The sequence below is a fragment of the Podarcis vaucheri genome, assembly GCF_965113315.1.
Source record: "Podarcis vaucheri genome assembly, chromosome: 13".
NCBI lineage: Eukaryota > Metazoa > Chordata > Lepidosauria > Squamata > Lacertidae > Podarcis > Podarcis vaucheri.
In genome coordinates this window covers 31709147-31721169 of record NC_138751.1, presented here as the reverse complement: position 1 = coordinate 31721169, position 12023 = coordinate 31709147, and the positions used below count along the sequence as shown (strand labels likewise).

Below are 12023 nucleotides of genomic sequence, written 5' to 3'. Positions count from 1 at the left end.
TCCTCTTCCGGTTTGTACAATTACGTTCGCCGGCATTATCACAGCCATCTTGAGTGTGGCAGAGTCCTCGCCCACCCCACCCCGCTCGCCCGCCAAATACAAACGGACAGGAAGCTATGCAGAGATCAAGTTTTACCTCCTAGGGGACCATAGGGAATCCGAAAGACAACTACTGTACATCAAACTGTCATTCGATTTCCCCTATTTTCCATCTGAGGTAGTAAGGACCCTACCAACATGGCAGCAAAAGTATGTCAAAAATGACTTGAGGCGGAAGGGGGTGCGTACGCATGTGCAGCGCCTAAACGCCACAAGAAAACTAAGAGACATGAATATAAGAAGTGTGAACAAACGTTGCTTCCGGTTCTCGTTCGGAAATTCGTAGAACTCATAATATGGAGGGGGGGAATTCTTGCTCTGTCACATACAGAAAACCCGGCAATCTAGAACCGGAAGTATACCAATTAAACCTACTGTGGACCGGATCTCTTTGGAGCGGAAAGGGAGGGGGGAAGGAAACGGCTTCCTTTTCCCAAGAAGGGCGCTCGCGCGTCGGACATGTTGATTGAGGGCAAGCAACCGGAAGGAGGAAGGAGGCCTTCCCTTCCCGCAGCTTCCGCCGTTGAGTGAGCGCATGCGCCTTTCAGTGAATGTGGATCACCGGCGAGGGGGAAAATGGCGGTTGAAGGGCCGGAGCAGGTAAGCGGGTTCCCGCGAGTGCTGAGTCACTCCGGCCTCCGCTCTCTCTCACTGTTCTCACGGGGGTGTCTTGTTTGTAAAAGTTGGCGAGAGATAAGTGATGTCCTTTTGCCACTTGCCTGGCCACAGGGGGAAGGGATGGCGGAGAGGCTTTCGTTAAAAATGGTGGTGGTGGGGCTATAAACGGGGGAGAAAGGAGGAAGTTCGTTTGTGTGTGGATTCAGATTAACGGCGAAAGTGACGGCGATGTTGGCGGGGCAACAGGGGAAGGAGGTGGCCTGACGTTAAAGGGCCCCTGATCCGACAGAGGCGCTTGGTGGTATGAAGCCAATCTGGGTGGGTGTAGTTGCTGCTCAGTGGCGTTGTTGTTGTTATTATTATTAATTGAATTTATATACCGCCCTATACCCGGGGGTCTCAGGGCGGTTCACAGTTATAAAGCGGGAAGGTGTGTCCTGCTTTGCTTGCCATAAAATGACAATATGGGAGGGTCCACGTAATGTGGAGAGATGGCTTGTAATGTCATGTGAAAGGTTACCATTACTAGTAGTGCTTGTGGTATTTATTAAACGTACGTACCACCCTCTTTGCGTGAAGATCGCAGGGTGGTTTCATGCAAGATGAAGACACAAAACGTATAGCACAATAAAACATCAAAAGGACTGCCGCACATAGCTCCCCCTCCCACAAACACATTTTTTTAAGGCCATAGATTGTTCAACCAGCCCTAAAGGCCTTTGGTGTAGATTAGAGGGATGGTTTTTTGCCTGACACCTAAAGATATGTAACAATGGCACCAGGCAAGACTGTCCAGGGAGGGCATTCCAGGAGGGCATTCTACAAACGGAGAGCCATCGCAGAAAAGGCCCGTTCTCACTTGCTGTCACTTCTAGGTGTTGGAGAGGGTGTTACTGCCTATTTTAAACAGTTAAAGGGTGCCTGTTTCTAAATAGTAGGTGGGCTGGGGAGAGGAGTGAAACAGCAAATTGTAAGGTAGGGGTGACAATTCATGGTTTGGGTAGTGGGCTGTAGTTTAACTTGGGGGGGCAGGTGGTGAGCTGTGCCTCTTGTCCTTGAGCTTATCTGTCTGTCTTCTTCTCTTTGCTGTCCGAAATCTTTCGGGCAGATGGAGTTGGATGAAGGCAAAGGTGGGACTGGGCTGCGCCAGTATTACCTCTCCAAGATTGAAGAGCTACAGGTGAGATATTCTTGTTTCCTGGAGTGGGAGATCAATATAAGTTCTCACTTTGTAAATCCTTTCTCAAATGCAGACAAAGCAACTTTCATACACACAGGTAGTTAAAGTTGTTTTAACACGTGGGGCATACTATGGCTAGTGGATCTTTAGATGATCTCCAGGCTCTTTATTGGCTCACTTTTTTATTTCTATAGTGCATATGTTAAGGGCAAGATATAGGCCCTCCACTCAGGTTTATAATTAAGGGATGAAGATAGGCATGCATTCTATAATGTGGTTTTGACAAAAAGTTTGCTGGGCTATGGCGCGCGTGTGCTCAAATATCTTTCAACACACACAGAGTATGTCTTTCTTCACTGTAAAAGACAAGACATGACACATAAAGAAAGGTGTTTGGAAGGAAAAGAGAGCTCTCTTCGATAATACTGCGGGGGGGAGGGGAGGAGAAGAGACTTGTGTATTTGCTACCTTTATCTCACACCTTTCCTCCAAGGAGCTTAAGGCAGTTTACATGGTGGTTCTCCCCCCCCTCCCCACTCCTGCCCTGTGAGGTAGGCGAGCTGAGATAGTAACTGACCAAAGCTTACTTGGAGAGCTACACAGCAAAGTGAGGGGTTGAACCTAAGTCTCCTTGACCTTAATCCAAAACTCTGACCACCACATGCGTTTGGTGTTTACATCCTCTTTGGAGCTAGCTGCTTTTCCACTGCTTAGGAAAAGATAATGCAATTACCAATCAACCCTTGTTTGCCAGCTAGTAGCCAGAGTGCCCCAACTCGTATCTCGGTGAGAATAATTATCTGGTGGCTGGCATAGGGGGAGCAAACACCCTTAGTTGACGGGGTACTATGCTATTTTGGGGTGAGGTGTCATCTTTCTCCATTTCTTCTTCAAGTTGATAGTCAACGATAAGAGCCAGAATCTCAGGCGGCTGCAGGCACAGCGGAATGAACTCAATGCCAAGGGTAAGTTGGGGATTGTTCAGCTCTCTGCAGTGTTGCTTGGGAGAGGTTTGATGGCTTTTGTTTTTAAATTCTGTTTCTACTCTGCACCCACATTTTCCCCACTGGCAAAAACCAGTATATGCTTGCTACCTTAATTTGAAGCAACTTTGCTTTACTGATTATATTTTTATAAAGTGTAATGCTTTTACGTTAAGAATCTGTGGTCACTTTATGTAATCTCATAAGTAAAATATCAAACACTGGGTATATTTATAACCCGAGATGTAAATACTTTTAAATGTAATCAAAATAGAAAGCAGCTGAGTTTTGTGTCCTAAGTTGTATATAAAGCATTTTGTTTCCTTAAGGTGGTTAACTAAGCTTTTGGACTGTTCTGAAACAGATATGCTACTTATTCTCTTATTTCTTTTTATGAAACCGCCCCCCCCCCCCAGAAATGTTTCCTCCCTTGCTTCTGGAAATGTTGCCTCTCTAGGGAGGGGCAGTTCCTGAGTTGTCCAAGATGATGCTGAATTGGGAGACTTCCTCTCCACTGATGCTAATGCTGTTTTGTTTTCTCTGACCACCCTAGTGCGCCTGCTTCGTGAGGAGTTGCAACTTCTGCAGGAACAAGGTTCCTACGTGGGTGAAGTGGTGAGGGCTATGGACAAAAAGAAAGTGCTTGTCAAGGTATGGTCACCCCCTGCATGTGTGTATCAGATATATACATCTCTCTGTGTAGAGGAGGGTTGTCCTTCAAACAGGCTATGATTGTGAGCTGGGAATAATAACTGTTGGCATTTAAACAGCACTTTTCAATATTCAAAGCACAGTGTTAAAACTAGGACTGGGAAGAACATGGGTTCAAATACCAACCTGGCTGGGAAGTTCATTGGGTGATCTTGGGCTAGTTGCCATCTCTCACCCGAGCCTCCGCCCCACAAATTTGTGAGCAGAAAATGGGGGTTGAGAAGAGATGCATATATGCTGCTCTGAGCTCCTTGGAGGAAGAGTGGCATGAAAAGGACAGCTCTGTAAGGTTGAAATTGGAAGACAGTGGCATGTCTGAGGCCCCTAATTACTTCATGGTAGAGAAGAGAATTTTAAACTGGATTCACAACTCATTCTCTTGTTACTTTGCTGTTTCTGGACAGAAGTAGCAAAAATGATTGGATATCTAGGTGCTTAATGAATCCTGTGTGGCTTCCAAAACTCTTTATCTGTTTTTACAATAGTAATCTTCCTCAATAATATCTTCAAGTTGTTTTGCACTGTAAGCTAGAAGTGCTTTGCCATACGGCTGGAAGTGGGTATATTTTTCCTATGAGCCATGCTGACTGTTGATTTCTTTCGCTTGACTTGTTTTGCCATTGATGCTGCAAGTGTTTGATTCTTACGGTAATAACTGGCCCTCTATTCCAGGTTCATCCTGAAGGCAAGTTTGTTGTTGATGTGGATAAAAACATAGACATCAACGATGTGAGTATTTGCTGGGCCATGTCTGGTATTCCACAGACATGGGAATACCAGAATGGGAACAGTGGTGTTTATGTCTCTGTTGGATTTGCATGTGTGCTGTTTTCTTTCCTGTGTCTGGGTTTGCTCTATCTTTTAAATGCCCCTGGGGAAACCCAGGGTGGAACATGCATCTCATGTACCTCTATACCACACAGGTAACCCCGAACTGCCGTGTTGCCTTGCGGAATGACAGCTACACACTCCACAAGATCTTGCCAAACAAGGTGGACCCCCTGGTCTCATTGATGATGGTGGAGAAAGTGCCAGACTCCACTTATGAGATGATTGGCGGCCTTGACAAGCAGATCAAAGAGATCAAGGAAGTGATTGAGCTGCCCGTCAAGCATCCAGAGCTTTTTGAAGCTTTGGGCATTGCTCAACCCAAGGCAAGTGAAGAGAGATATGGTGTCCCCACTACATCATGCCTCGCTTTCTCACTAGACCAGACTTTAGATAAATGGATAGGTGATTACTCACACTTGACATTAACTACAAATAAGTATTGAAATACTCATCCCACATGAAGAGAAGCAGTCCGGTTTGCCATCGCCCCCGTTTCCTGGGCCTTCCTTAGGGAGGGGTGCATAGGCTATAGCACATGCCTTGATTCAGAAGGCCAAGGTTCAGCCCCTGACATCTCCAGTTCAAGGGAAATAGCCTTTCTCAGAATGGAAAACAACTACTGTTCAGGGCTAGGCAGACCAAGGGTCTTTCTTGGTATAAGGCAGATTCCTGGGACTCCATGCCCACGACAAATGGAGGGTGGGTAGAAAGCAGGTCTCTGTATTAAAAGGATGCAAATTTTCTTTTTCTTTTTTAAATGATATTTATTAGAAGTTTAAAGATTACAGAAAAAAGAAAAAAGGAAAACAATAAAAAGTTTAACAGAACATACATTACAATACATAAAAAGAAAAACATAAAAAAATACAGCAAAAAGAAACAAAAACACTAAAACACACATCCAATATTCCATATCTTTACCTTTCATTTACTTGTTTCATCGACCTCCTCACACATCCCTTTTTTGTATTCTAGTTCAATTAACTATTTCAGCAAATTCTTTCCCTCTTTCTCAATTTTTGTTCTATAATTTATCTTAACGGTCTAACCTTAAATTTTTTCATTTTGGCCCATTATCAATCAGCTTTTACTTAATTCTTTATTACATTTCTGCTAAAACCATATAGCTTCATTCCAGCATCCTTCTACCATTCATTAATTTTGCAATATTTTTGTAAATATACTTAAAATTTTTTCCAATCTTCTTCCACCGACTCCATCCTAATCTTTGGTCTTAAAATAGTAACATTAGATTTTTCCCTATTAACAACCCATTTTTCATATTCCCTTAAAGCATTACAGCTGGAAACCACTTAATTTCTATCCAACATCATTCTAACATTCATTAATTTTACAATATTTCTGTAGATAGTCTTTAAATTTCTTCCAATCTTCTTCCACCGATTCTTCTCCCTGGTCTCGGATTCTGCCAGTCATTTCTACCAGTTCCATATAAGTCCATCAGCTTCATCTGCCATTCTTCCAGAGTGGGTAAATCTTGTGTCTTCTAATACTTTGCAATGAGTATTCTTGCTGCTGTTGTAGCGTACATAAAAAAAATTCTATCCTTCTTTAGCACCAATTGGCCGACAATGCCCAGGAGGAAGGCCTCTGGTTTCTTCAAGAAGGTATATTTAAATACCTTTTTCAGTTCATTATATATCATTTCCCAGAAAGCCTTAATCCTTGGGCACGTCCACCAAAGGTGAAAGAATGTACCTTCAGTTTCTTTACATTTCCAACATTTATTATCGGGCAAGTGGTAGATTTTTGCAAGCCTGGGACGACAAATGGAGGGTGGGTAGAAAGCAGGTCTCTGTATTAAAAGCCTGCAAAAGGATGCAAATTTTCTACACCTTTTGTTTCATCGCTCCAACTGACACCATCAAGGTACTAGATAGTCTGCAAGAGAGGTTGTCGGACGTGCTGTGCCACCATGAGTTCCTTTCTCTTCCTCTCCACTAAATGGGTTTAGTTCCCTCTCCATACTAATCTCATGTTACACTTATTGCAGGGTGTGCTGCTGTATGGACCTCCTGGGACTGGGAAAACTTTGCTGGCCCGAGCAGTGGCTCATCACACTGATTGCACGTTCATCCGTGTCTCTGGCTCTGAGCTTGTGCAGAAGTTCATTGGGGAAGGTGAGTGAGGCAGGGTGGATGGGAGAGAGAAAGTTTTTATTGTTTATCACATTTTTATCCTTCCCTTATTCTAGCCTGGAATTTAAGGCAGTGTGCTTTACACACACACATACCCCACAAGTTTTTTATAGAGTGGAACTTCTGTTTTTGAGTGTCTCAGAAGTTGAATGTTTTGGCTTTCAAATGCCGAAAACCCGGAAGTAACTGTTTCAGTTTCCAAACAATTTTCCAGTTTCCAAACACGGCTTCTGTTCTGAGTTTCCCTACTGTATTGAGGCTTCAACTTTCAGGTTTTAAACGTTTTGGAAGTCAAACAATCTTCTAGAATGGATTACATTTCAAAAACCGAGGTTCCATTGTACATACATACATTACAAGTACATTAACCATTACAAGTCACTTCTCTTAGGACTTCCCAGTCCATCTCTCCGTGGCATTCCATTCAAACTTTATTAGGCAGTGTACATGTTATTCTCAGGAGACCCAACCATCCAGGCACTGAGGAGACCCAGCCCTCCTTAACTTCAGTAAGGTGGCAGCTCATGTATCTTAGACCATACCTGGGGAGCCGCCATGTATTCTTTTTCCCACTAGAAAAAGGTAGCTGCCTGTACAGTTTGGCGGATGACTTGAAAAAGACCGTTTACAATTTTGCAGAGCCTAAAAACGGGAGTTCTACAGTCCTCCAAGCACAGAATTGGTCACAAGATTCCAGTTCTGTGATCAAGTTGCCTCTTTGCCATAATTTTTCCAGGGTATGCCTGTTGATTGAGCACTATTCTACCCGTCTCTTAAAAATGCAACTAGGTTCTCTGAGATGGGGCTGGCGGGATGGTTTGTGTTTGATAGAGGGGTAAGGGAGCATTTTTAGATAGGGCTGTATGTTTGGGGGACAAGCTCATCTAGCTCTTGGGGGGCACTGCAGTAATTGCTAAAGGATCTTGGCTTGTTTCCTGGTGGCAGGTGCACGGATGGTGCGTGAGCTCTTCGTCATGGCCCGGGAGCACGCTCCCTCCATTATCTTCATGGATGAGATTGATTCCATTGGCTCCTCCCGTCTGGAGGGTGGCTCTGGTGGGGACAGCGAGGTTCAGCGCACCATGTTAGAACTGCTCAACCAGCTTGATGGTTTTGAGGCCACCAAGAATATCAAGGTATGTTGTGAAAGGGACAGAATCCACACTTTCCCATCATTCTGTGGATTATGCACAGGAACGTAGTTTGTATAATTGATGAAGTTTGAAGAATGTTGCTCTTCTTGGCATATATGTTTTTAAAGAAATACATAATTTGAACCTAGATTGCACTTAAGGCTATGAAACCTTGCTACCAAACTATAGAGGGACAGAAGTGGAGGAGGAGGCAGAGGATTCCGGCTGCAGGAGAAGAGACGTAATAGGTGGCTTGGGGAAGAACGTTTACTGTGGTCTGTTGAAGGGTAGCGGGGATAGATGTAGCATCTGCTGGTATTTATTAGCCAAAACACTGCATATAGGATTCTAGTGAAATGCTCTTTTTGTCCTGTTTAGGTCATCATGGCGACCAACCGCATAGACATCTTGGATTCAGCCCTGCTTCGTCCTGGGCGTATCGACAGAAAAATTGAATTCCCTCCACCAAATGAAGAGGTACAGCTTCTCTTACCCTGGCAGCCAGTGTCCCTGTTTGCAAAACTGCATTGTCATTTAACTGCTGCTTCCTCTTGCCTTCCTGTCACTCCACAGGCTCGACTTGACATCTTGAAGATCCACTCTCGCAAGATGAACCTGACACGGGGAATTAATTTGCGGAAAATTGCGGAGCTGATGCCAGGGGCTTCAGGGGCTGAGGTCAAGGTAAAGTAGCAAGCTTGAGTCTGAGAATTCTGCTCCCCAAGTTTGGCACCCCTTCTCTAACTACCACATGCAGCATTAAGGATCATTTGATTATCAAGGCTTGCTAGAGATTCTTGGTAACACTTTTTGAGGCTTGTATGTTTGCATCAGTGAGCGGAAGGGACTTCAGACAAAGATTTTAAAAATCAAGGATTTCGGAATCTCTTGTGGTGGTGTGTGCTCCCACACATTCAGACTATTTTGATACTATTGGGTTGTCCTGACCAACCATTTCCCATCAGTGGAGAGGTTCAGTACCTAGTCATATGTATTAATCTCACACACATCCACTTTGATGGCTATCATTTTGTTATCCTTGGGTGCGGCAGAAGCAAGCCTATCTGGGCTGTATATTCTCTTGGCATTTGTGTGGGGCAGCTCAGGTGGGTCCCTTACATATCTCTTTTGCAGGGCGTGTGCACAGAAGCTGGAATGTACGCGTTGAGGGAGAGGCGGGTACATGTAACTCAAGAAGACTTCGAGATGGCTGTAGCAAAGGTATTGTGGGTTGTGGGTATGAGGGAAGGGCTATTCTTTCGGGGTGGAAAGAGCCCAAGAAATAGGGGATTTGCATTTTGTTGCTCTTGTCCTCAGTGTTTGTGTCAGAACTTGCCTTTCTCCTAAGGTGCTGCAGAGATTAAATGAAGGAGTGGGTAATAGTGGGGACCTTATAGTGTAGTCACTTGTTACATTAAGGCTGTACTTTTAGAGAGAAAGCCTATGTGGTTTGTTCCAGGGCAGGGTAGACATTACAAAAAGAAAAAAAAAGCCCACATCCATTTTTGTTGTGGGAGGGATATGGAAGGAATAGTGAGAGTTTAATGCATGTATTCAGGGTGGGATTGGAGCTGAGACTTCATATTGTCCAGCAGGTAGTATACAAAAAGGTTACTAAATTGTGTAGAATTTGGGTAGCCATTTAACTGCTTGGAAGTTTGTTCTCTGCTACTGGCCTTTTTGCCTTTCTGACTTGATTTCTAATGTTCTTTCTCTTTGGCAGGTTATGCAAAAAGACAGTGAGAAGAATATGTCTATCAAGAAGCTGTGGAAATAAGTTGCTGCCCCTACCCAAGCAAGTGAATTCCGACCTCATTCTCCACTGTAATCTTTACACCCCAATGTCCTTCCCCCCTCTTAATAAAACTTAATATTAACAGTTGTGCTTGTAAATAGAGGAAGGAGAAGCAAGCACAGAAATTTGTGCTTTAAAACTTATCTATTCCTCCAGTTCTACAGAAAATTAGCTCCCAGAAGCAGAGTCTTTTGGTGCAATAGATTTCACTCCACTGACTGTGGGAAGGTAACATTTTGAAGCACTGTTAAGGCCCAAGGTCAAATAGCTTTATTTGAAAAGCCTCTTTAATGCCATTCTTAATTGAATGCTATGTTAAACACCTTAAGTGTTGGTATTTCCCAGTGTATCTTTTCCCCAAATCATGATGAGTGGGCTTGTGAGTCTTTCGACCCATCAAATATCAATTCCCTGTCCTAGAACCCTTATAGGGTTGGTATGAAAAGAGAACCGCTGAAAGATTATGATTTATCATGATCTGTATGAAACAGTGTTATTGTTCAAGGAATTCTGTCTTTGGAGCACTCAACTAGAAACTGCGATCAGGAGAAATTTTAAAGTGAACTGATTAAATTTGCTGGCCTCGGACTGTTACTCAGATCACACATTTCTATAATTTGGTGTCATTTTAGACAAATATGTGCAAGGGTGAGGAACCTGTGCCCTTCCAGATGTTGAGTGGCAGTTCTCATTGGCTCCAGCACCACAGGCTACCACTACAAGGCTGCTATACAGCTAAAAAGAAATGGCATTCAGTAGCTAGATTTTGTTACATATAATTTTTGAGTGCTAAAACGAAGCTGCGTAAAAGAAATCTTGGAAAAAAGTAATGCATACTAGGTTCCCAAGTGCTTCAAAATGGGCAAATTTAAAGAAGTAGCTTGTTGTGAGACACCAGGCCTACTTCTCTCCATTCTTCCACCTCCAAAAGCCAGAGCACAGAAAGGTGGCAAGGGTGCCGCAATTAGCTGGAGACCTACTCCAAAGAACTAGTTGTCTGAAATTTTCACATTACGGAAAAAATCGTCACACTGTGGTAGCCAGAACTTGTCTGCTTTGTAGAGATTTTCGCAATGAATTTGGTATTCCATGTAATACTTGTTCAACTGGACCCTGAGTGTAAGAGCTTATAAGTTCCTTGTGTCTCACTTATAGCATGGCAGTGAACCTTGCATAAGCAGAGCAAGGATGTGGCAGCTGTGGTCCATTGGATATCACTGGCGTCCTAATTCGCATCAGCCCTAACCATCAGGGCCAAAGATGATGGGCGCTGCAGCTCAACAACGCCTGGTGAACCACAGTTCCCTCATCCTGCTACAGCTGAAAGGTACATCTGCTCCTCGAGAGCAGCCTCCGTTTGTAGGGCAGAAGAGAAATCAGGCAAGCTTAATTCAAGCTGCTGCTTAAGAGTACTTTTATTAGAAAACATTCAACATAGAAACTGGTAACATTCTTGTTCATAGTGAGTGAACATCCCATCAGCTCCTACTTGGCCAACTACATCTCGAGAGGAGGACCAGAAAGCAAGGAGGATATATTCTAGATTTAAGTGCCGAGGGGCCAGGAGCTTGGGGACTGAAGGCACTTGGGGTGGGGGGTGGCAAGAAGGCTCAAGCAAATCTCCCCTTGGCTGGTGGCCTCAAATGTTTCTTGCAGTACATGTGGCCTTGACCGAAGAGGAACAGGTCTCCACTATTCACTTTTTGAACTTCGTGCTGGAGAACCATGGAAGAAATATCAACTGATTGTCATTAACAGAACAGAAAAACAAACAAACCCCTCTTCAGAACCATGCTGTTTCAGAGGGAGGAAGGGCACCAATACATATTAACAACAAACTTCCCGTTGCAAAAAAACCAAACCTGCTCCCAAAAAAAGAGATAGTGCAAAGACTAAATGCCAGCAAGCAAGGCTGACAGTTTGGAATGGATGAAGCTTTGGTTAAAAATTGAGCAGCAGTAGCAGCCACCCAACATTGCAAGGGAGGCTGCTGAGACTCAGCTAAGAGGTAGAAGGCAACTCAAAAATTCCCAGTGTCCCAGAGGCAAAGCGCATAGGAAGGGTAAAGGGTGGGGGGGGGGTCTGAGGAAGGAGAGGAGCTCACTTTTCTCTCTAAAGGAGGTTTTAAGCCTTGTATAATCCCCAGGTGGATACTGAATAAGCTTCCCCCCTATCCCCAAATGAGACAATGGGGGCAGAACTCCCCCAGCCCTGATAGAGGCAGAGGATTTTGGACAAGCATTGCCTGGCTGCTGGTCCATTCCAAAGTACCACAAGGTGCAGAAGGGGTGCTGAAGGTGGCAGCGCTAGGTAAGGCGAACGCCAAGCACTTGTTCCAGTTCTTGTCTGCGCTGCTGAACCTGGAAGATACAAGACGGTCACAGTGATGAGCAGGAGCAAATAAGCACAGCCAGGCATACGTTTTGCCTCCCATGGCAGAAGCACAGTGAGGCCTTCCTTGCTCTCCAAGGGCAAGAGTCTGATTCTCAGGTGTACAATCACTGAGGAAAGTAA

The 12023-nt window shown here is 44.2% G+C and overlaps 2 protein-coding genes across 4 annotated transcripts in view; one reads left to right on the top strand and one right to left on the bottom strand.

Annotated features, from left to right (window-relative positions):
- Positions 1–550: 550 nt before the first annotated feature.
- On the top strand, positions 551–9593 carry PSMC5 (proteasome 26S subunit, ATPase 5). The gene is made up of 12 exons (XM_082197369.1): positions 551–699; positions 1826–1897; positions 2793–2862; positions 3434–3531; positions 4264–4320; positions 4515–4745; positions 6437–6563; positions 7527–7717; positions 8093–8191; positions 8288–8398; positions 8849–8935; positions 9438–9593. The coding sequence occupies exons 1-12, from the start codon at positions 676–678 to the stop codon at positions 9489–9491; spliced, it is 1221 nt and encodes a 406-aa protein (XP_082053495.1). The 5' UTR covers positions 551–675; the 3' UTR covers positions 9492–9593.
- A 2170-nt stretch (positions 9594–11763) lies between these two features.
- SMARCD2 (SWI/SNF related BAF chromatin remodeling complex subunit D2) overlaps positions 11764–12023 on the bottom strand; it is a gene marked incomplete at its 5' end in the record, with an annotated part of 29797 nt that continues 29537 nt past the window's right edge. For all 3 annotated transcript variants that reach the window (XM_082197292.1, XM_082197293.1, XM_082197294.1), the window contains one exon: positions 11764–11869. In XM_082197292.1, coding sequence (XP_082053418.1) covers positions 11816–11869 — 54 coding nt within the window. In that variant the 3' untranslated portion in view covers positions 11764–11815. The remainder of the gene's footprint in view (positions 11870–12023) is intronic.

Coding starts and splice junctions, on each gene's coding strand:
- PSMC5 (XM_082197369.1), top strand. CDS start 676: ATGGCGGTTGAAGGGCCGGAGCAG. Junction 2,863..3,433: donor GAATGAACTCAATGCCAAGG/GTAAGTTGGGGA, acceptor TGACCACCCTAG/TGCGCCTGCTTCGTGAGGAG. Junction 4,746..6,436: donor TGGGCATTGCTCAACCCAAG/GCAAGTGAAGAG, acceptor CACTTATTGCAG/GGTGTGCTGCTGTATGGACC.